The sequence below is a fragment of the Phascolarctos cinereus genome, unplaced genomic scaffold (genome assembly GCF_003287225.1).
Source record: "Phascolarctos cinereus isolate Bilbo 61053 unplaced genomic scaffold, phaCin_HiC Scaffold_9;HRSCAF=440, whole genome shotgun sequence".
NCBI lineage: Eukaryota > Metazoa > Chordata > Mammalia > Diprotodontia > Phascolarctidae > Phascolarctos > Phascolarctos cinereus.
This window is the reverse complement of record NW_027556402.1, coordinates 450,530-474,868: the sequence shown is the minus strand read 5'-3', so window position 1 is coordinate 474,868 and position 24,339 is coordinate 450,530. Positions and strand designations below refer to the sequence as shown.

At 46.8% G+C, this 24,339-nt stretch overlaps 1 protein-coding gene across 2 annotated transcripts in view; it reads left to right on the top strand.

Moving 5' to 3' along the window:
- Positions 1 to 1,016: 1,016 nt before the first annotated feature.
- The window catches only part of DLC1 (DLC1 Rho GTPase activating protein), a 212,951-nt gene continuing 189,628 nt past the window's right edge, over positions 1,017 to 24,339 (top strand). For both annotated transcript variants that reach the window (XM_020979611.2, XM_020979610.2), the window contains exons 1-2: positions 1,017 to 1,647; positions 19,835 to 20,978. In XM_020979611.2, the coding sequence (XP_020835270.1) occupies positions 19,950 to 20,978 (1,029 nt within the window). In that variant the 5' untranslated portion in view covers positions 1,017 to 1,647; positions 19,835 to 19,949. The remainder of the gene's footprint in view (positions 1,648 to 19,834; positions 20,979 to 24,339) is intronic.

Here is a 24,339-nt window from a genome sequence, read left to right as displayed (position 1 = left end):
TTGTTAATTGAATTAATGGGTGTGGCTAGAAGAGAGTTTCAGTTTTAAGAAAAAGATCTTGGATTTTATTGGGTTGCCAACTCAATAGGATTCTATAATGTGATATGGTAGCCCCCCCAAAAAAAAACCACATAACATGATACTAGATTACACTAAGGAAGGTAGTGGGTTCAGAACAAGGAAAGCCGGAATCTTACTCCAGTATTCTGTGCACAGACCACATCTGGGCCAGTTCCTGTTTGGACAGCCTCTTGTCAGAATGGACCTCAACAAGGTAGGTGGTGTTGAGGAGAGCAATCAGGAATGTGAGGTGACCAGAAACCCAGACCTATGCTGCTGCCTGGTTTGTGAACATGGAGGAGAGGACAGGTAACTGTCTTCCAAAACTTAAGGGCTGATTTCCAAGGATTTGGTCTCAGAAGAAAAAAGGTAGAGAATGATGCAGCTGGTGCAGAGAAGCAACTATTGATTGAAGATGAAGGACTTATTTATACACAAAACTACTGGAGAGTGTAATGGGATATATAGAATGTAGTGAGCTCTCCATGAGAACCCTAGATGTCCTCAGGCTAAGCGAGGAGAACCAATGATTTTGGACTATGTTGTAGAAGGAATTCTGGCCCAGGTATGTGATAGACTGGATGCCTGTGGTTTCTTCCATTTCTATGGGCCTAGAAAACATTCAGAAGAGTTCGGCAGGGAACTGAGTGTGAATGCTGCCATTAAAAAAAAACAGACCCTAATTTTTTCTATCTGGCCTGGTTATCTCAGCAAAATTTGTCATCATCTCAGTCCCTCTCATTTTGAGAAGCTGCCCAAAAAACCACAAGCTGCCCCTTGACCCCAGGCTTGCATGCATCCTACCAGTCTCTGGGAAAAGGAAAAAAAAGTTGCTAACTCCTATAGGACCAATAAAAATGAGTGGGACCGTTCTTGGCCCCCTGGAGGCAGAGGCAAGTTCCTTGGATCCAAGCAAGCCTGCCGCTTCTTTCCTGTAACAAAATAACCTCCCTTTGCCTTCCCACATCTTGGAGGTCCCTTGGGCTGCTCGGTATGTGTTCCTTCCCCTTCCCCCAAGGACAGTTTTGGTTCAGAAAGGAATGAGGCTTTGCCTAATTCTCTCTCTCTCTCTCTCTCTCTCTCTCTCTCTCTCTCTCTCCCCTCCTTTTTATTTTTCCTTCCTGCAATGCCTTGACCTTGCTCTCCTTCTGTATCTGGGCCCATTTGTTCATTGCAGTACCAGCTCCTGTCCATTATTAATTGGCTCCTTAATTGAAGCCACCCCAGCAGTTTCCATGAGGTTAGTCCAGAGCTGACTTCTCCCGAGCAGGCTGTCTGGTTTTAATCAAAACCAAATGAAAGTCCACGCTCCCAGCCCGGAGCCGCTCCTTCCTTCAGAGGAAGTCATTCGGAGGAGGCACAAGCAAGCCGGAGGAGAGAGATAGACGAGCCCGTCCCCAAAAGGGGCTCTGGGCACTGCCAGGGGCTGCTGCTGGGGCAGGAATTGGACCAGGCCCTCCCTGAAGCCCCAGAGACTCTAGTCGGCAGGGCTTCATCTGTCAATAAAAGCCACCTAGGCTCAGGATGATGGGGACATCTCCTTTTCCGCAGATGGCTGGGTGCGACTCCAGTGGCCCCCCACCCAAGGTAAGGCTGAGCTGGGCTTCCAGCTCCTTTTGTCCTGCTAGGAGGCAGTCTCATGGTCTGGGGGCATTGGGGCCCGGGAGGGGTACTGTGTCTACAGATAGGAGAGGATTTGCTTGAGAATTGGTGTTGGAAAAGGCCCACACTCCTCCATTGCCTTCCAGGATTCCCTGTGGAGTCCCAAAGAGAAAAAGAATGTTGGGAGAGGTCGGAGAACGGGGGGCCTCTGTTTAGGGCAGTGAGAATGGCCTTACTGTAAGCAGCTTAGGATGGAAAATATCTGGGAAGGCCAGAGCTGCAGAGAACGTTTTCTAGTCTTGACAGATTAGTGCTGGGCTTTGAGTTCAGAGGGAAAATTCTCCAAATGCCCAGCCTGGTTCGTTTCTTGTTGGCTGGCCCTCCTAGCCTTGCTTTCCTCCTCCTTCATTCTTTTTCTCTTTTCCATCTTGAGGTCTCGCCCTGCCTCTCTCCCCTTCTCTCCTTCTGTCATGCAGTCTCTCTTCCTCTCTGTCTTCATTCTTTCTCACTCTCTCTCTCCCCTTCTCCCTCTCTCTTTCCATCATGCTCTCTCTCTCTCTCTCTCTCTCTCTTCTCTCTCTCTCTCTCTCTCTCCCTCTCCCTCTCCCTCCCTTCCTCCCTCCCTCCCTGGCAGGAAATACTTTCCAAGCAATCTGGGGCCTGCTTGTAGAGGGCCCTCTCACAAAGCATCAGTCTGAATTTAGCAGACACGAGTTCCTGCCAGGGACAGAAACTCAGCAGTCTGGGCTTGGGCTCTAACTCCCTCCGGCTGCCCGAGGAGATTTTGTTCAGAGTTTCTGCCCAGGGCAAAGCCAGGATCTGAGCAATGAGAGCCGGGCTCTGGGTATGGGAGAAACTCCCAGGGATGTCCAGCTTAGAGCTACAGGGAGCTTCGGTGCTGCTGGTGATCTGTCCATCATTATTTCCTTGATGGGTAAGAGGCTTTGGGGGTGATAAACGACAGCATCTTGTACTGGCCAGTGACTTCCAGGCTCAGACAGGGTAGGAATGGTGGTTGGTGGGGAACTGTATAGCAGTTATGGTGAGCGAAATGTCAGCTGTAAAATAAAGTCTGGGTGTGGGTTTGATTTACTTTCTCCCTAAAAAGAAAAAGAAAAACAAACAGAACAGGAAGGCTCATTCACTCAGCCCCTCCTGCCCCTACTTCTTTGTAAACAGATTGTCAATTCATTTTTTCCTCAGACTCGATAGACACATAGAGATACAATTTGCACTTGAGAGGAAGGTGTAGATTTATTTTTCACTTCCCTTGTCAATGGGGAGGGCAAATGTAGCCCTTATCTTTAATAGTAGGGCTCCAGTGGATACACACACACACACACACACACACACATACATACACACACACACATCTACCTTTGAACAATGTGAGGCCAGGAGGTTTGTCTCCAGCCTGCCCCTTTTGGACTGAGGTCCAGAGATTGAACTTCAAGGGAGAATCTTAAAAATGTAAGTTACATGAGTGAAATTTCAGAACTGATTTCCTGTCCCATCTGGCCCATCGCCATGATGGAAGGAGAAGTCACAATTAAAGTAGAGTCATGGTCCGCTGTTTGGGTCCTGGGCAAGAGGAGCTTTTCAGAAAATCCATAAAGGTGGCATCGGGGCCTTGGGTGGCACGGTGAGCTTGGGGAAAGCCACCCCTGCCCCTTTTTTGTGTGTTCATCCAGCACATATGGTTGTATTTCATGTGGTTATGTAAAGCTCAGCCTGCAGGAATGAGTGATTTATGTCTGTCCCCAAGTCCCTGCACCAAGAGATTTCTGTCAACTTGGTACGCAGCCTAGATAAGACAAATGAGGCTGGCTTATGTCTGACCCAGGGGCCTCCTCGATGCCCTGTCCTCCAAACCTCTAGTAGAGATCTGTGTTGCTCCACACTGTCTTCTTCCCTTCCCCTTGGAGCTGGTTAGAGTTGGTCTGACCCAGCTCTTTGCCCTTGGCCTCATTTCATCAAGATCTGGAGGGGATAGGGGTGAGAACAACCATACAGGCCCATACAAATAACTACAAAATACAGGCAGAGCAAGCAAAAACTAGTAATTGGGGTTGAGGGTGGGTTGTACTAGCCAGCGGGCAGGGAACGGTCAGAAGCTACCTGGTAAAGGAGATGGTAAAGCCTTTGGGCCAAGCTGTGATTGACAGGACCTTGGGATTCCAAGAGGCGGGGCTAGGGAGAGAGGACTACTCAACGTTGCCTCTGTCCACTCGAACACCAGGAATTGCCTTGCCATCGGCCTCACTGCTCCTGAAAAGGAGAGGGCAGTCCCTGGTGGTCTGGCTGTCCTCTCAACCCTGGAGCACAACCTCCTTTCTTTGGCTGCCATATCCCAACCATGTTTTACACCCCTAGGAAAACAGAAAGGCCTCAAAGGCCGAGCCCAGTTCACTTTATTTTCACATCCCCAGGGCCCAGCTCACAAGAGGTGCTTAATAAATGCTTGTGGAGGGAGGGAGGGACTAGAGTAAACCCACCCACCATGACAAGAGCCACCAACTGGACCAGCAGCTCCAACTACGGTGCTTGATCGTGCAACACAAATCTACTTATTTTGCACTTATCTCTCTGGATTACCATGTGAATTATGACAGGCGTTCTAAGACATGCACAGAAGTAGACGTTTTAAAAGGCTGGCATAAAGATAAAATGCCATTTTACATTGGAGGCAATTGGGAGCCACTGGTTTATTGAGGCAGAGAACGATACGGTGAGACCTCGGCTTTGGTGGCTGATGGCGGACAGACTAAAGTGGGGGAAAGCTGAGGCAGCAGTGCCCCTAGCAGCCACTGAAACAGTCCAGGTGTGAGGGGAGGAGGGCCAGCCCCAGTCTGGGAGCAGAGACAGAGAAGAGAAGAGGGCGTATTTGAGAGATGCCTCAGAGGTGAGCTTGATGGGCCTTGGCAACAACTAGGATGTGGGGTGGGGAGGAGAGGGAGGAGTCCAGGATGAATCTGCAAGTTTGCAAGGAGTCCTGGTTTGCAAGCCTGGGTGATTAGAAGAATGTGGGAGCGTGAGAAGCCCAAGCAATGGTTAAGCTCTTACTGTTTGCTGACATTGTGCTAAGTTCTTGAGGAGCTCACAGTCTAAAGAAGCATGTAACAAGCAGAAGAGAAGGGAACAAGCATTTATTAAGCCCCTGCTAAGTATCAGATTTTGTGTGGAAGCTTTACAAATGTTTGAGACTCACACACTGCCTGGAGGGAGGGGCTGTTATTATCCCCACTTTACAGATGAAGAGACTGAGGCAGACAGAGGTTAAGTGACTTGGCCAGCATCACACAGTGAGAAGGATGTAAGGTCAGATTTGAACTCAGGTCTTCCTCCCCAGGCCCAACCTTCTTTTATTAAGCACTTACTAGGTATCAGACACTTTACAAATATTATCTCATTTGATCTAAGTACAAACAAGACAGATCAAATAAACTGGAGGTGATTTCCGAAGGGGAAAAGATTATACCATGAGCTCTGAAATGCCTGCTCCTCCTCTCATCCCAAATACAAAGGCATGGGGTTCTTCTGTGTGCACAGAGCCCATCCTCCAAAGGGCACCTGCATCAGCCACAGGATGATCTGCTAGACAGGTGACAGGAATGCAGAGGGTTAGAAGTCTATGCAGCTGCTCCTGCTGCTCTGAGAGACCAAGCCCCAGCTCTAGGGGAGGCTGTCTGGAAGTATACTGAGGTGCCTAAAGACTGGAATGATGGGAGCTAAAGGGGAAATGGGTTGTGTTGGGAATGAGCCCTGTGATTGGCTACTAGGGGGAGATCTGAATTCTTCTTCCCCTCCCCCCTCCGTGATTTGTTGCTCACACACACACACACACACACACACACACACACACACACACACACACATACCCCTGTCAGGTTTGGGGTCAGGGGATGGTTCCCTATATGATCCTCTTCTCTCCTCTGGAGAACAGTTCTCTCAGTCCTTTCAAAATCCATGGTTACCAATGAAGTCCAAGGGCTGTCCAGCAGGAGCACCTTCTCTCCCCGAATGATGAGGCCATCTTCTTCCCCAGACATTCATCTCCCTGATAATAAGCTTTATGCTGTGTCTACAGAATCTGTTAGAGCCAGCTCATGATCATTAGGCACAATTCCATCCTCTTAGGAGATCCTCAACTTTGGTTCTTCTGAGACATTTTAAGTGACTCACATGCAGTCCTACCCCATCAACAGAAGATTATTGCTGTTAAAGAGGTTGGTCCTTGTTTCAAGGAGAAGTTTAGGGTCCATAAGTGGACTGTAATGTTTCCTGAGGGAAATCCCTTCTGCTCTCTTCCTCCTCTCCCACTCTGGCCCAGTCCACTGGCCATTAGCTAGATCTGTCCAAAGTGGGTGTCCTGATGGGCCAGCTCCTGTAGGTGTCTGATCACCTGCCTCTCACAATCTCTACAACAGGTATTCTTCATCCACTTGGGGTTTCCTGTGTAAATAGGTTGAATTCTTTTGAGTGGTTACAGACCCCATCCAGGAAGCTCTGAGACATTGCAGGGCTCCAAGCAATCGATCACCATAAAGTTGGAAGGTTCTCTCTAGATACTGCAATGGATAGCCTCCAGGAAAGTGATGCTCACTTTTGGCAAGCTTATGTGTGTATATATATGTGTGTGTGTGTGTGTGTGTGTGTGTGTGTATATATATGTATATATATATAATATATATATATATATATATATGCAATTATCAGGGCATTGTTGAACAAACTGTTCTCCTGTCACACATATGCCTTTGAGATACTATTGAATCAAAAGTCTAAAATCAGCAAAAACCCACATATGGTGGGGTCTTGTGTTCCCTAGACCTTGTAATCAGTTGTGGGCCTATAGAATGTCATTAGAGAAAGCCCATCTTTCCCCTCTCAAACGTTTTGTCACAATGCCCTCACTACAGAGAGAAGAGGCTCTGAAAGTTTTATTCCCTTAAAAAATTCTAAAGATGGAAAGTAGACATATGGATCACTAGTTATATAATAGTTTATGTGCTATTAATAATTATTATTATTATTTTATTTTTATTTTTTGTAAGGGTCAAGAAGGTTTCCAAGCCTTTGTTCTCTTACCTTCTCAAATGCCTTGAGAAACAATCTCATTTCGTGTCCTCTAGCACAACTGAACTTTGTGTATGTCTGGATGAGTCTAGCCACCCTTCCCCACTTTATTTCCTGTTTTCTTTTGCACCACTTCTCCTTCCCAATGACACTCATTCAGGACCAGTACCTAAGACACCAGATTCAGTAGCGACCCTGTCCTTGATGGTAACAAGAGGACAAACAGGTTCCAGAGGCTCCGCTTCTTGACTGTTTTTATACTCCTCTTGGCTTTATCCTTCGATGCCCTCAGGATGAGTATACTTAGTCGGGTCACCTAAAAAGCTTTCTGTAAACTTGTTTCTCCCAACCACCCTTTGGCCATTTTATGAAGTGATGCTACACTTAATCTTTCAGCCTTCTTCCTCCTCCCTAAGACGTTACAACATGTTTCTATTCTGAAGTGTTGTTGCACTGGGCTCTGGTATCACTCTCCTTGGGAAGTTGAGTAGGTGTTGGCTACATGAGTTTGGTTTTAGGCATTTTGGTCTGCTCAGTGCTAAAGTGATTTACATAGAAATCTTTTTTCCATGTAAATGGTTCACTTTTCAATGTAAACATTTATACTTCCCAAGAAGATAGTGACAATTCGTGCTGATGTTCACAGTCTTAGCCATTTAGGAAGGAGAAAGCCTAATAGCTTTTTAAAAATGGGTCGTATTTGAGTTTCCTTCTTTCATATAATAAGATTGTTTTTTAATCTGGTACTAATTGCAATCTTAGCTCTAAGAAATCAATGGTCCACATGCAGATGATTCAGAAATGATGCCCATAATGGTAAAGAATCACATCTGATCTCAAAACTCCTCTTGAAGAAAGTGGTGCCTAAGCCTGAACACAGCATTTCAGGAATGGTTTGACTAGCATAGAGTAGAGAGGAGCCATCTCCTCCTGATTCCTAGATATCTTGCCTCTTACTACAGCCCAAGATTGGATTAATTAACTGCTTCAGCTTTACTATTACACCCTTGATTTGCCATCCACTGGTTTGCCCAAATTATTTTCAGACAGATCCATAACTCTTCCTCCCTTATCACAGGGAGGTTCATATTTTCAATCCAAGTCCAAGATTTTATACTATTTGGCTTAATCTTCAATCAATTAGCAACATTCATTAAACACCTACTATGGGCCAGAGGACAGGGTCTACTGCTATGGAGCATAGGATCTGTGCTAAGCACTAAGGATTCAAAGGAAGGCAAAAATCCTCCCTGGTCTCAAGGAGCTCACCATCTAATGATGAGACAGCATACAACCAGCTGTATGCAAACAAGTTATATACAGGATCAATTAGAAATAATACCAGAGGGAAGGCACTAAGATTAAGGAGGACTGGGAAAGACTTCCAGCAGAATGAGGGACTTGAACTGGAAGTAGCAGGAAGCCAGGGAAGCCAGGAGGCAGAGGTGAGAAAAAAGAGTGTTCCCAAGATAAAAGGTGTTCAGAGAAAATCCTCAGCCTCAGAAGCTGGGATGGCTTGTTCAAGGAAAAGTCAGGAGGCCAGTGGCATTGATTGAAGAGCACATGTAGGAGAGTAAGGAGTAAGAAGGCCAGAGAGATTGGGGCAGCTACTGGCCCTCGAGTCAGGAGGACCTGAGTTCAAATCTGATCTCAGACCAGCTGTGTGACCCTGGGCAAGTCACTTAACCCCAATTACCTCACTTTAAAAAAAAGCTGGAAAGAGTAAGAGGGGGTGAGGTTATGAAGGGCTTTGAACACCAAACAGAGCATGATCCTAGAGGCAATAGGGAGCCATTGGAATTTGTTGAGTAGGGAAAGGGTGACTTGGTGAGATCTGCTCATTAGGAAAATCACTTTGGTGGCTGAGTAGCAGATGGACTGGAATAGGAAGAGATTCGAGGGAGGAAGATTCCCCCACAGACTACTGCAATCATCCAGGCATGAGATGATGACCTTTCAGATGTTTTCATTGATTTTGCTGGTTTGGTTTGGTTTTCTTCCTCTTCTTCATTTTTCTTTGTAATCTGTGATGGAGAGAGCAGAGAAGAATTCTAAGAGAGATTTAAATAGGATCAAAACAAAAGACATTAACAATGTTTTTTTTTTAAAGAGAGAGTCCTTTGATAATTTGAGAGAGAGCACATTATCAGTTGAACAATGAAATCAGAAGCCAGATTGTAGAAACTCAAGAAGACAATGAAAGGAGAGAAAATGAAGGCATCCAGTGAGCATGACTTTTTTTGGAGGAATTTTATCATGAAGAGGAAGAGACATAGAAGATGCTAGCCAGCTAGGAGAGCAGGACTGAATATTGCTTGTTTTTGGTTTCTGTTTTGCTTTGCTTGATGGGGCAGACGAGGGCATGTTTGTAAGCAGTAGAAAATCAGCCAGTACACAGGAAGAGAATGAAGAAAAGTGAAAGCATGGGAATTATAGAGGACACAATCTGCTGGAGGAGATGGGAGGGCATGGAGTCACTTGTGCCTGCAGTGGGTGTACCTCGGCAAGAATGGCCACCTCTTCATGTGAGACAGACGAAGGAGGGGATGATGGCAGAAGGCTCTGAGGGACACGAGGTGAGAAAGAAGGGAGAAGTAGGAACTCTTGGAGAATGGCCTCAACTGCTTCCAAGGGTGGAGTAGGCACGAGGTCCTCAACTGAGAGGGTGGTGGTGAGAGGTTCTGTGGATGTCCTGAAGAGAGAAAAGAAAGTTTGGAGAGGAGGTTAACAAATCAATCAGAGAGCACTGGGGGCTGCCAGAAGACTTAGCTGTGCTGACAATAACATCTGTTTGTGATGGGCTTGGAGCAGGGACTCAGGATTTCCTCCATCTTGGAGTCACTGTCATAGATAAAGGGACAAGAGACTCAAAGGCAGAATAGAATTGAACTGATTCACCAGGGGTCGATATTGGGAAGGGAAGAAAGTGCAGGAGTGGAGGGGGGATGGTTGGGGAAAGAACTGAGTTCTTGAGGGATTGGAGGTCAAAGAGAGAAGGAAGAATAAGGAGTAGGTCAGAAGGCATAAGATGTTGTAAAATCTTGCTAGGACTTAAAAGCAAATTTGCTGGCTTCTCTTAGTGTCCTTGGAGTTCCATGTGACAGAGTTCCCCGTCACTCCTGGACTAATTTCCCCAAGAGTTTTTTTTGTGGGTTTCTTTGGTTACCAAAAAGTCAAGGTGTAAAGTGCTCATAGCCTCACTCACTGAAGCTTTTGCCTTGATTTTTATCCTCTTCTTCAACCCATTCAATTCAACTCAACCAGTATTTATTGAACAGCCATTCTTTGGAGAGCATCGTGGCCAGATGCTGGGTATATGAAGACAACAATGAAAACTAGGCTTTGTCCTTAGGGAGCTTACATTCTGGGAACAAAATGGGAAGGACATACAAGACAGCTTTAGGAAGGAGAAAACCAATGACAGTGGAGTCAGGGAAGGCTTCCTGTTGGAGGCAGTGCCAGATTTGAACGTTGGAGGCTTCACAGAGACAGTGTTCTAGGTATGAAGGTCCATCTGGGCAAAGTCACAGAGGAGAAGATGAAATACCAAATTTGGTGAATAGTAAATACCCCCATTTTGTCCAGAACATAGAGGAGTGAAGGAGAATTATGGGAAATGTCTAAGGAGTTAAAATGAGAGGAAAACACAGAAAGATTTCAATGGCAAACTGAGAAGCATGTATTCCATCCCAGAGGCAATTGGGAGCCACTGAGAGGTCCTTTAGCAAAGCATTGCCAGAATCAGATGGGTAAACAATGATTTTGAGAGGCTGGAAGTAGGGAGACCAATTAACTGGTAGGAAGTTACATTAGTCCAGGGGAGGGGTAGTAAAATTCTCTCTTTGAGTGACAGTTGGGAGAGAGAACAGGAGGGTATGTATTTGAGAGATGCTGGCCAGATAATTTGGACAGCACTCAATAACTAATATGATATTGGAGATGATAGGCAGGAAAAAAATATAGGGTATTTTTGAGTTGTGAAACTGGGTAACTGGAAGGAGGGTGGTGCCCTCAAAAGAAATGGGAAAGGTAGAAAGAGGTTAGGGAAAATGTTGAGGTTAGGGGGAAGAATAATAAGCTCACCTTGGGACAGGTTGCAGTTGAGATGCCTGTAAGACACCTATGTGAGGCTGGGGTTGGGCAGGGATGCCCAATAGGCTCTTGGTGATACAGGATTTGAACTTAGAAAAGAGGTGAGCATTGGATATATGCATTCTGGATTCATCTATGTAGAGATGAAAAGTGAAGCCAAGGGAGATAAGATCACCAAGAGAGAAGCTGTAGTGATAGAAGAGAAGAGAATGCATGCTGAGCAGACATGTGAGGACTAAAGATCCAGCAAAGAAGACTGGGAAGGAAGGGGTGAGTTAGGAAGAGAATCAGGAGAGAGGAGTCTCATAGGAGCTATTGAAATGAGCTGAATCTGAGAGGAGGCGGGCACAAAAATGCACAAAGGTCAAGAAGGATGAAGGGTTGAGAAAAGAGAAGCAGAGTGAGCCATTCCAAGATCACTGGGGAATTTGGCAAAAAAAAAAAAGTTGAGGGAGAGCAGAATCCAGAATTCAGGGGTTTGAGAAGTGAGTAGGAGGTGAAAAAGTGGATGCAATGAATATAGACCACTTTTTCCAGTAGTTTAACTGTAAGGAAGAAAGAATACAAGGCTATAGCTTTCAAGGATGGAAGATTTTTCTTTGGTTTTTTTTTGTGCATTTATTTTAAGATGTGGGTGGAAACCTAGGACCTACTGGTAGGATACCTAGGCTTACTGGTAGCCTACAGGGAAAGATCCTGATGATAACAGTCAAGACTAAAGATGAGGACAGTGACAGTGATAATTAAAGGGGCAGCCTCCTAAAGGAGACAGCAGAGGGATAGGATAGCAGAAGGAGAAGGATAGGGGTTGGTCTTGACAAGGAGAAGGGCCATCAGATACTGGAGGAAAAGAGGAGAGACTGGGGAGTAAGCAGAGGGCTTTTGAGGTGAGGGACCCCACAAACCATGAAGTATTGAGAAAAGTCTGCTACTGAGAGGGAATGGGAGAGTTGGTGCAGGTTCCCTAAAGAAGGAATGTAAGGTTTGGAAAAATCATTGTGGAGGGAATGGAAGGAGAGACTAGAGGATGATGTGTCTTTAGTGGACCTAGCCCACAAAGGGCTATGACTTCTTCTAGGAGATACAAGTCCTCCAAGACATGAGCAGGTAGTGGCAGTAATCAAAGGCTAGAAGTAGGACAGGGGAAGAAAGGATAGAGGTAAGCATAGAGTTGAACTCCTTCTTTATGGAATCCAGCCTAGAAAGGGAAGAAAGTGAGTTCAGAGGAGGGGTGATACAGGGGGGAAAGCAGGGAACAGGAGAGTGGCTAGAGGTCATGATCACAACAGAGAACAAAGATAGAGGCAGAAGGGAGCTGAAAGGATTAGAGGATGTGATCAGAGAGACATTTCACCCATCTGGATCATGGGGGTCATGGGGATCACCCCATTGAGTGGTTGAAGTGAAGTGCTGGTCTTGGAAATTCTGAAGTGGGAAGTCAGTGCGGTCAAAGGGAAACTGACAAGTCTGCTGAAGTCTGCAGGTATAAGGGCAAGGCCTGGGCTGGGCTGGATACAAGATGGCTGTATTAGGGACTGAGTTCTTGGATAAAGGAGACAGGATGACCTGAGGGCCAGCAGATCACTGCATCTTCACCTCATGGACCTCAGTTTCCTCATCTATACAATCTAATCCAAATTATGGATCATACCTTTTATAGTCATCTCTACCCCTTGTTCAGTCAAGAACATCCCCCTGATCCATAAAGAAGGGAGAGAAGGTATAACTGATCCAGTTATAAAAGATATGTCTTCTCCTTATCTGATGTTGCTATGGCCTGAAGCTTTATAGTTAGGTCATGAATCCCTTTTGGAGATCAGTATGGCATTTATTATGAGATGCTGGTCTCTGCCTAATTTCTGCCAGATGGCTTTTCAGTTTTCCCAGGATTTTTTCTTGAATGGTGAGTCCTTACCCCTGTAAGTGGTATCTTTGGGTTTATTGGACATTGTGCTTCCATATCTGATTGAGCCAGGGCCTTGTGTATCTAATCTGTTTTGTGGGTCACCTTCTCTTTGTTCTAACAAATATCACCTAGACTTTATGCTTTATAGTTTTATTTGAATCTGGTCCTCTGACATCTTCACCTGTTCCTTTCCACCTTGTTTTTTTTTCCCTTGAGGAGAATTAGGGCAGTGTAAAGGTAAGGAGGGACCCTATAAAGAGAGAGTTTCCCACCCAATGCTACTCTGCATTGACCTGCCATGGGCTACTCAGGACTATGACAGAGCCTCTGGAAGAGATCAGCAACCACACAAATAGGTTTGGTCTGGCCACCCACACATGAAATTCCATGGGGAGGAAGAATGTCTGTTGCCCAAATAAGGCCTTGAAATTGGCTAGACACCCCATATATAGGGTTAGCCTATTCATACACATATCTGGCACCAACACAATGTGCCCAGCATTAAAGACAAGGATGAGAGTGAGCTACACTGCCTTCAGGGAATTGCAAAGCTCCTTTGATGATCCAGATCTTCTCCTAGAAATAAAGGACCAACTCTTAATACCCATATTCTGCCAGTTTTTGTGTGTGACTGTGAGATATGGAATCCAACAGTGTCCAGAGGACTGAAAATGAACATCACTCAGAGGGCAGCAGGGACATGTGGGGTGTATGGGAGCACTTTCAGCTTAGAGCCAAGGAGCAGCTCCAAAAAGAACCAGTGAAGGAAGTCATCTGGGAAGTGGAAAGGAAGGGAAGATGTGCAGATCTCATGGTAAAAAGGAGAAATGAGGGGTTGACCACAAGAGAGCTTCACTTGCATCCTTGTAATGTCAGGAAACAGAGAGGAAGTCTTCCAATGCGTTGGGTGACCCTCCTGTCATGAACCTATCAAAGAATGTGGATGAGATTCACCCAAGACAACTAGGCACAAATGGGTTTGTGCCTTTGGAAGGAACGGGCATGGGTCATAGATTTTGAGTTGAAAGGGGGTGTACAGGCCATGTAGAAACTGAGGCCGAGGGAGGGGATATGTCTTGCCCAAAGTGACAGAACCAAGGAGCCAGCATTTGACCCAAGCTCTCTGAGTCCATGCACCATGCTCTTTGCTCTACAGGAACTGCCTCTCTTCACCCATACCAGTCCCAGAGGTAAGTGAACAACTGTTCCCTATGCACCAGGCTCTGCACTGAACTTGGATAGAGAAAGCCACCTGGCTCCTGAATGAAGAGCGCTTCTTGATGCCCTCAATCACATCACATAGATGGCCGCCCAGGTAGCCCATGTGCAGGAAGTCTTTCCTTCAGGAGTAGGAAGATATAAGAACACAGGAGCTGGGACCCCAGTCTGCTCCTTTCTGCCCAAGACTGAGGCAGCAACGGCCATCCTGTTCCCAGGCTGACACATCTATAGTCACAGAGGCAGTGTTCACCTGGACTGTGCTGGTCAGATGCCTCAAGGGAGCCTGTCACCAAAGCAGAGGGCCTGATTTGTCATCCTCAGAGTAAAGAATCAGGAATTAAGAGGGAACAAAAGCAGAGAAATGGCCCCTCCGCTCTCTTCCCCTGGAAGGCCTCATCCTAGTCCCTGTCAAAGGATGGATCCTCAGATACAGAGTGATGTCACCGAATTTCCTCTAATGTCAATGTCTCCCAGATCTGTGGGTTTATTGGAGGTCTGCACTTTCTCAGCTAGACAGCACCATGAGGCTCAGAGAAGCCAAGACAGTTACTCAGTGTCCCTCAGGTCATAAGTGCTGGCCATGTGATAGAAGCCTGACCTGTCCCAAGCTCCAGGCCTGACGCCACAGTGTCCCTTGTCCACCAGCGCTGTTTTAGGGTGGTAACTCTCCATAGACAGACTTTTAAACCACTTCTGGCAGGGACCTGAACCCAAAAGTGGGGTGCAGTGAAGCCCACCAGGAGAGCACTGCTGTTATCTCTCCAAGGGAGGGCCAGCTCCCTCTTCCCCTTTCCAGGATCCTCTCTTCCCACTGCTTGCCCCTGAGCTGGACTGAAGGATAAGGGTGCAGGAAAGCCCATGAATGCCAACTCAATCCAAGTCAGCCACACCTGTCAGGAGGAATCCTTGTGATCACAGCAAATTTGGTCATGGGGCTGGTGGGTACACCCTTCAAAGCACGACCTCAGCCAATGATGATTGAGTTGGACTAAAGATGGAGATCAGAGGGGCTGAGGTTGTTGATGACATGGGGGACCAATGTATAAAAAGGGACAGCAGTTGGTATTAGGAATAAGACAGCGGCAGAAAAAGGAGAGACCCAGAAACACACAGATGGCAGCTGTTGGGATCTGGGTACAATGGAGTGATCCCCTTGGGTCCCAGCTTCCCCTCCCCTTCTCTCCTTTCTGGACCTTTCCCTTGGCCCCCTCTCTTCCTTTTCCTACTCTTGCATTGCCATGCAGCCAACTCACAGCTGATCAGGCCAGTAATGCTGGGAATGAGTTAAGAAGGGCATCCAGCATGTCCTTCCCTGGAGATCTTTAAAGATGGAGGAGGAGGAGGAGAGGAGGAGGAAGAGGAGGTCCTTGGTAACTGCAAGGCTTCTGGGATTTTTCATTGGCTATTCCTTCTCCTCATCACCAGGCCCGACTTGGAACCTTTCTGGTTTGCTAAACCTTCCTGATGCATTTCACTGAAGTCATGACAAAGGAGGAGAGAAAATTAGAGTCGGAGAGCCTCTGACCCATTCTCAACCTGCAAAAGAGAGTGCGTGCCCCTCCCACATCTGCTCCTCCCACCCACCCTAGGGAGCACCTTTCCTGTAGGTTTGCACAAGAGAAACATAGGCCAGATTAATTCAGCCAGGAAGAGATGACCAAGCTTTTTTCTTCCTCCAAACCACCTAGCGGAGTGGTGGGGGGTGGGGGGAAGGAAGGGGAGAAGGCACCAGACTTGGCGGGTGAGGGCCGGTTCAAAGCCCATCCTGAGATCCTTCCTAGCCGGGTGACCCTGGGTAAGTCTGTTCCCTTCTCCAAGCCTCATCTGTAGAATGAGGAGGCTAGCACTTACCACATGCCTGGCACTCAGTGAACTTGAAATAAATGCATAGTGACCGACAGACATCTTCTGGAGCCCTTTAGTGCCCAGATATACCAGAAGGTAGAGGAGGGATTATTCTCACCTTATCTAAGCCGGGTTTATAGAGTTGTAGGTTCGATGAGTTTTTAAGAAGAGGAAGGGTAGCTCATCCTGGCTTTCCCCCCATCTTTGATCCCTCCCACCCTAAGCCCTGGATGCTCCCGGGACTCATTCTTACAGCCAGGCAGCGGGATGGGGCTCCAGGAGGGTCATGGGATGCTGCAGGAACCCGACCATGCCCAGCCAGGAGTGAGGTTAGTTGGGTGACCTGCCCTCCACAGAGGGAATGTGTGGGAGCCAACTCAGACTAGAGAGCTGACTGTGCAATTCTGAATGTGCACGTTTACGCCTCAGAAATGCTACAGATTAGGGCTGGGTTTATTTCTTTGTTGATTGTTTAGACTTAAGAAAATGATGGGAAAGAATGTCAATAATGCAGATTAAACTTTAAATTGCGTCTTATTTGTTTTTCCCCCTCCCAGAGAGCTGATTATTAAATATTTACCACCAGACCTGTGGGCATGGCACCCCCACTGGTACCCTAGGGCATGGCACCTGGTTGTCCATACTGATTCTAGCCCTTCAAACACTGTATTTCATCACTGGCTGGAGGGGACTGGGATGGTCTGGGGAGGTTTTGGGAACCCTGCCTCAGCGTAGCCTCTATCTCAGCAGACCCCACAGCCTCTGCTTTACTAAAGCTCTGGCGTCTGAACACGTGCCCACACACATGCCCCTCCCCCTACTGAGAGTCCCAGGATACTTCGGCCTCACTCAGGAAGGGCTGACACCCCAGTGTCCCAAGGGAATTCTCAGCATGACTTCATTCTGAGTCAGACGAAATGCAGAGGATTAGAGGATAAAGGCATTTTGAAAGTCATCAAAGAAACCCCAAATGGCTTTGTTACTGCATTTGCTATAGTCCAGGGAAGGAGCTCAACTCTCTGGGAAGGAAGGACTCTGACAGCCCTCCCCACTCCCCTCCCCCTCTTCCTCCTCCTCCCCTTCCCCCAATGGCTTAAGGTCCCTCTGAATCCAAGTGGGGACGGGAGGGGGGCCACTCTGCTCCCATTTATCGACAGGACTTGATAACAGCAGTGGCCCCCAATCCAGAACCCAGTATAGGTCTGATGTACAGGGGTCAGGAAATGGGTGTGATTATCATTTCTGGCTCAGGAAGCCAGAACTTTGGATGTAGGAACAGGTCTTTCAGGGACCCCAGGTTCTGCAATGAGCTCCTGACAGGGCAGCAGCAACCGGTGAAGAGTCCAGGCCCTTTCACAATGGGCAAAAAACCAAAAAGGGTTGGATTTACCTGACAGGCAGAGCCTGAGCTCAGGAACAAGGCTCTCCTGTCACTCTAGAGGAAGAGCAGTGGATATACTGGAAGCACTGTGTGCTTCAGGTCTGAGTCCCAGTGGGAAGCCCAGGTGGGGCCAATGGGGACTGAGGAGGCCAGGTGTGAGGCCAGGGGCTGCTCACACCATCTCAGCATCTAACTGTTGGGGCCTCTTGGAAAAAGCCCTCTTAGAGGGGAAAAAAATGCTGTGCAGGTCTATCTTTGTCCCCTGGCCTGGTCACCTTGGCAGGCCAGAAAGATCTGGGCAGTGATTCCCAGAAGCCCCAGGGCCAGAGAAGCCATCCTGTTAGAGAAGGTCTCTGCCTCCTCCTTCCCTGCCTAGTGCATTTGGGGGTTTTAGGTAAGGAACAAAGAATAACCACCTGTATTCACAGTAAGTCTGTGAGCACCACCCGCTTGAGAGTCTCAAGGATTGCCTGTCTGATGTCCATCCTCCAGAGAAGAAAACTGAGAATCACAAAGCAGAAATGACAGATTCATAGCTGCACAGCCACTGCTAGGGTAGAGGGGGTCTATCTCATATCTCCAAGAGATATCAAAGCATCATTAAGTAAGACTTACCACCACCCCCACCCCCACTGTGACATAGCCACTCCCTGGAAGAAAACAAGGCCTTAGTGGGCAGGAGACTTGCAAAATCAAGGTTGAGAGTCTTAGCCATGAAATCACAGGATGGAGAACTAGAAGGGACCGTTATCCCGTCTAACCTTCTCATAGGACAAATGTGGAAACTGAGGCCCAGAGAGGGACTCCTCAAGGACCCCCAGTTACACCTTCCATTCTCACACTTCCCAGATCTTCAACCATGCTTCTTTCCAGAAGCCCTGTGATTGGGGACCCCTTCACTCATGGAGCTTCATTTCCACATCTGTGTAATGGGCATAATAATGCCAACCAAAAGAGTAGCTACATCAACACATTACCAGGTTGCGGTCAAAAAGACCCCTTGTCAACTTTTCTAGAGAAGGAAGTTGTTCCGGGCTAACTCTTGGTGCCTGGGCATACATCACGGTCATGAAGAGTCAGTGTTCTGTCTTAGGTAGTCCACACACACACACGCACACCCTGGCTGGTGTTGGAGTGGTCAAAATAAAAGGCCTTTCCCTCCCTGCCCATAATCAGAGCTCTAAGAATGAATTTGGCCCCTGAGAGAGTGAAATTTATTGTTATGAGAAAGTCTTGATTTTTTAAAAAATGTGTTATTGATTTGTTTTTGCTACCACCTCTGTCTCTGCCTCTGCCTCTCTGTTTCTCAACAGAACTGGTCCTTATCGCGAAAAAGTACGATTAGGCAAAGCAAACTGAAACATTGGCCATGTCCCACAACACCTCACTCCACACCACAGTCCACCACTAGTGGCTGCCCCAAACCTCCTCTTCTACTGAGAAAATAGAGACCATTTACCCCGACTTCCCTCTTCCCCTTCTTGACCTCATACAACACTTTGACGTCAGTCACCTCCTCCTTTCTCACTATTTATTCCTGCTTAGGAAGAGGTGACCTTTCTCCTTGCTAGCACTGATCTCCCCACAGGGGCCCCTAAGCCTAATCTCTCTCGAGTTCTCCAGCAGATCACCACTACAATTAGCCCCTTTTCCTCTCTAATTATCAGTCTTTCCCTATCTACTCATTTTTTCCCTACTCCCTACAAACACGCCTGTCTCCTCTATTTTTAAGCAAGCCTCCATAGTTTCTCCTATCTCTTCAAAATAGTGTTTTCTGTAGCTCATTTCTTTCTCCGCCAAACTCCTAGGAAAACCAAAAGCTCTTATACACATTGTCTCCTCCGTCTCCTCCCAGTTTTTCTTAACTTCTTCAGTCTGACTTCTGTCCTTAGAAGGCAACAGATACTGCTCTCTCCAAACCTCAGGGGGCATCTAGGTGGTGCAGCACCAGCCCTGGAGTCAGGAAGACCTGACTTCAAATCTGGCCTCAGACACATAACACTCACTACCTGTGTGGCTCTAGGCAAGTGACTTAACCCCAAATACCTCACAAAAACAAACCTCAGAATGAGGGTTCTAATAGCCTGTTATGACCATCTCTTCCTTCATTCTAATCCTTCCCCCACTCTGCTCCATTTGATGCTGACGATCACCATCTTCTCAGTAATATTTTCTTACCACTCGCTGCTCTCTCTCTGGGCTTTCCTCATACAGCAATGACTACATCTTCTTAGCGTCCTTTGCCGAATCATCATCTCTATCACATCCCCTGGCTGTGGGTGGCTGTGCCCCAGGTCCACCCACTTCTACCCTCTTCTCTCTCCCTGACTCCATGAAGTCAGGAAATTCTCTCTACCAGTGTAGGCGGGCATCTTTACTGTGTGATGCATAGAGTATGGAGGGATTGGGTGACTTCCTGAGAGCTACACAGTCTGTGGGTATCAGATGGTGGGATTTGAACCCAGATCTTTCAGGCTCTATATCCATGGAGCCACACTGCCTCTCATTTGAAATGTTGTGGTTTGGTTTTGGTTTTTTTAAGCATCTCTCTCTCTCTAATATTCATAGCCCTGTTTAATTGTTCCCAAACTTTGAGATGTAGTTGACCCTTGGATGGGCATCTGGCCTTAAGTCTTCTGTCTTTCTTACAGATGTGGAAGTGATGAGAACTCTTCTCCTCTTCTGATGCCTTAGAAGACCTAACCACACCTCCTTGGGTGCCCCTTGGATTAGAAATATCAGGGTCCCCTGTTGGACTGCAGGGACATGTCTGTGGCAGTCAGGAAGCGGAGCTGGGAAGAGCATGTCACCCAGCGGATGGGATTGCTCCTTCATCCGGATGCTCCAACCCCAACATGTCACCATGGGCTGGTAGCTGACAGCTTGCCCAAGAGCATGGAAAAGGAAGGTGCCCTGACTGGGGGCCACCACCAGAAGTGGGCGTCCCTGCCAGATTGCTGCCAGGCCTCAGAGCTGTCCAGCTGCCCTGAGCAGCTCCTGGGAAATGTTTCAAGGGAACTGGATGGGAATGACACTTATGATGGGGAGGAGGGCCTCCTTTCCCTGGAGGCCAGCACAGAAACTCTGGTCCACATCTCTGACGAGGACGGTGATGCAGAGACAAAACTGGGTGCTGTGAACCACTGGACAAGCGGAGACAGGGAAACAGCAGGTCAGTGGAGACTGAATGGGACAGGTACCTTTGTGAAGATGCTACCAGGCACTGAGGAGGATCAGGGGTCACCAATCTCTTTGGGGTCCTTGGGGAAAGCCAGTGAACCTGATCATGAATCTGTTCTTATGGAGGAGAGTAGAAAGGAAGAAGACTGGGACCTTAATGGAGACAACCAGGAACTTGGCAGCCACTTCACAGTAAGTCAAGTCAGAGAGGCTTCCAAAGCAGATCTCTCAAAGACTCTGAGTGCAAATGAAATTCTGCCTGAGAAACAGCTGCTCCATTCTGCTGTGATTGCACAGCAACGGAGAAAATATGCTGACACCATCAAAGACAGGAATGAGAGGCATGCTGGTGAGGCTCTACAGGATGGGTCCTCTGCCTCTCACTGTGCTGGGAGAGTGCAACCACAATCAGAAGACTCCGAAAGCTGCTTTGGGGATCCTCCCTGTTGTTTCCACCCTCTGGACAAAAGTGGAGTCATACACTCCCACAGTGTCCCTCAAAACAAACATACCCCAGATTCTGGCTCCAGAGAGGGCGTGTCCTTGGAACATGGAACACCTCCCATGACCACTGGGGAACTGTGTGGTGGGCAAGTCATTCTTCGAGAAAAAAAGGTAAGACCCATGCATGGACAAGGTTATTCTTTAGTCATGGGCCTTGAAAACCTTCCCAATGTGAGCTGGCTTATTACTCTGCTTGGATGTAAGATATACCAGAGAAGATGTTCAGAGTTTGCAAATAGCTGTCTGCTTGGTTGATTTGCAAGCTTCAAGGTTTTCTGTTGGTTTGGGCTGTAGTACACATGTTGGTGCATTGAGCATTCTTTCATCCTGGTTTTAAAGTGATATTCTGAGGCATGTTTGGTAAGGACCCTGCATTTTTTACTGTGAAATTACAGAGCTGGAAAGGACCACAGAATATATCTAAAAATAAGAGTGATAACTAGCAATTTATATAGCACTACTATGTGCCAGGCAAATATTTTCTCATTTCATCCTCACAACCTGGGGGGTGTTATTATTATTATCATTCGCATTTTACAGATAAGGAAAGGGAAGCAAACAGAAGGTAAGTGACTTTCCCAGGGTCACACAGCTAGTAAGTGCATGAGGCTAGATCTGAATCCAGGTCTTCATGACTGTAGGCCCAGTACTATATGCACCATGGCACCACCTAGACTGGTATCCAATCCAATCCATGCTCAATCCATATTTCCTTTTAAAATATCCCAACGAGGGAACACTGAGCTTTTGTTTGGGGACTTCCGAGGAAGAGGATCTCATCACCTCCCCCTCCCAAGGCAGCCTATTCTACTTTAAGACAGCTCTGAATATTAGAGCACTTTCCCTGAAATCAAGTCAAAATCAGCCTCTGTGACTTTCTCCCATTTCTCTTGATTGTCTGGGGATAAACTGAACACATTTAATCCCTCAGCCACATGGCAGGCCTTCCAGTAATTAGAAACAGTTATCTTAGATCCCTGTGTCTTCTGTTTTCCAGGTTTAAGGTTCCTCATTCCTCCAATGAATCCCCACATAGCCCATGACTTTGAGGTGGTTCACCTCCAACTGGACACTCTCCAGCTCATCAATGAACTTCTAAAGATCTGGTGGCCAGAGCTGACTGCCATATTCCCTGTGGGTCTTTACCAGAGCAGAGTGCTGAGGGTTTCCCAGTTCAATTCAACATTTATTAACTGACTTACACATAGACATTGTATCATACGCTTCCAATTCAAACACAAATTGAAATGGCTTCTGCCTTCACAGAGTTTATATTCTACCAACCCAATCATATATTCCATTCCTCTTTCAATGTAGCTTAACATGAAATTAACTTGGTTGATGGCCATAGTGCTCTACTGAATGACATTAAAACCTCCATTAAAACCTCCACATCTTTCTTGAACTGCTATCTGGTCACCCCTACCGTCCTTCAAATGGTAAGGTTGATTTTCCAACTCAATTGTGAGATGTTACGTTTACTCCTATCAAATTCTATCTTATTAGATGTTCCAATCTACCTAGGTCTAATCATGGAGGCATTGCTCCCCACTGTGGCCTTTGTGAAAATCTGATAATCATGCCACCTGGGGCGTTCAGTCAAGTAAATGAGAAAAATGTTAAGGATCACAGGACTGAGAACAAAGCCCTGGGGCACTCCCCTAGAGACCTCCTTTCAATTTCATAGCCATCTGTTAATGATTTCTCTTTGGTTCTGGCCAGTCAGCCAGGTCACTTCTACCTAGCTGAATCATCACCTGCCATCTTCCTCCTTATCTCTCTATCTTGTCTATGTGAAGAGCATCTTATTCACAAAGGCAACATAACAAAATAGGGGGAAAAAAACTTTTGGATTTAAAGTTAGAAGACCTACCTGGATCTGAATTCTGGGCTCTGTCTTTCAGAAATCCCCTTTATTAACTCAGATCTTATCTGCAAAAAATTAGAGTTTTTGATGAGATAATGTCTACACCTGTAGCCTACACCTATCAAATGACTTGGTCAGAAGTTTTGATGGAATTAGGTCTCCACTGGGCACTTTTACTATTAATGGCAATCTCCCTGAAATGTCCATCAGCCTCTTGACTTCCGAAGGAAACAAGGACCATTCTAAGTTTTATTTCTTTTACCATTATGCTTTGTTTCTTTTTCCATTCCTAGTTAAGTATGTTGAGTCACCCAGGAGGGACATCAGGTGTTAATTTTTGAAGGAATAGCGACTCTAATCCATTAGAATATAAACTCGTTTAAGGCAGACTCTCTCTTTGGATTTCTCTTTGTATTCTCAGTGCTTATCACAGTGCAAGGCACACAACAAGCGCTTAATGAATGCATTATGTAAAGCTATCATTCCAACACCAACTTGTGAGAAGCAAATACTTTCGAACCTTCTTTTCTGGTGCCATTTGAACTTTGTGCCTTGGAGGGGATCAGAATGCGGACAATTCTTCCTGAACACATGCTGTAAGTTTCTTCTTCCCCTAGACCCATTCCCCACAGGCACTCCCATCTCTAGCTATTTCCAGTCTCTCTAGCCAGGTTGATGGTTTCACCGCAGGAATCTTAAGAAAAGCTTCCATTTCTGAGGTACTATGGGCTCCTCACACAGAGCCATGCACAAGCATGATTGTCCAGGAGGAAATTGGATCTCCAAAGGCTAAAGGAACTTGCCCAAAGGCCCTCCTGCTTATCAGGGTCCGAGCAAGAGCTGAAACCAGTTTTCCCAGCTCCAGGGCTGGTGAGCTTGCTCTAACCAATGCTGCCTTCATAGCGTCCTCCTTCATTTTCTCTGGTGCCCATTGTTGTCATGGAAATATGGAAGTGTGGCCTTCTTACCAATAGCAAGATTTCCTTCCTGGTTTCTCTCTCCCCGAAGACCAGCTGGGTGGCTTAGGGAGAAAGATCTGGACTCAGACTGGGGATAGAACTGAGTTCCAAATCTGCCTCAGATGAGTGACCTTGTGAAAGTCACTTAACCTTTCTCACCCTCAGTTTCCTGCTCAAGGTGATTAGGAGGACCCAATGGGATAATATATGCAAATCACTTTGGAAAAACTCAAAGTGCTTTGTAGAGTTAGGGATTGCAGTTACTGTTCTCATTGTCAGAGGTAGAGAAAATGTGGTTTTTCTAGGCAGGGTTAGACCAATAAGCTCAGTGGACTGTATGTATCAGGATCAAGACTGTCCCGGCCTGAGTATTCACTATGTGCCATCTTTCCCGGCTGTGTCCTTAGTTGGGATCCCCTTAGCTCCATTCTTCAGAAGACTCTGAGTATTCCATCCTATGGTGGGGGGGGAGTACACAAATGCCCCCCACAGTCACTTCTCTGGGACCTGAGCCCCAAGATAGGAAACAAGCTCTGCCCAGTTTCCAAGACAAGTTCTTGGGGTCTGAAAATGGGAGGTTCCCACAGGGAGATGGGTAGTCCAACTGAAAATTCTAGGAATGACTTCTTTTTGCAAGGGCTAGGAC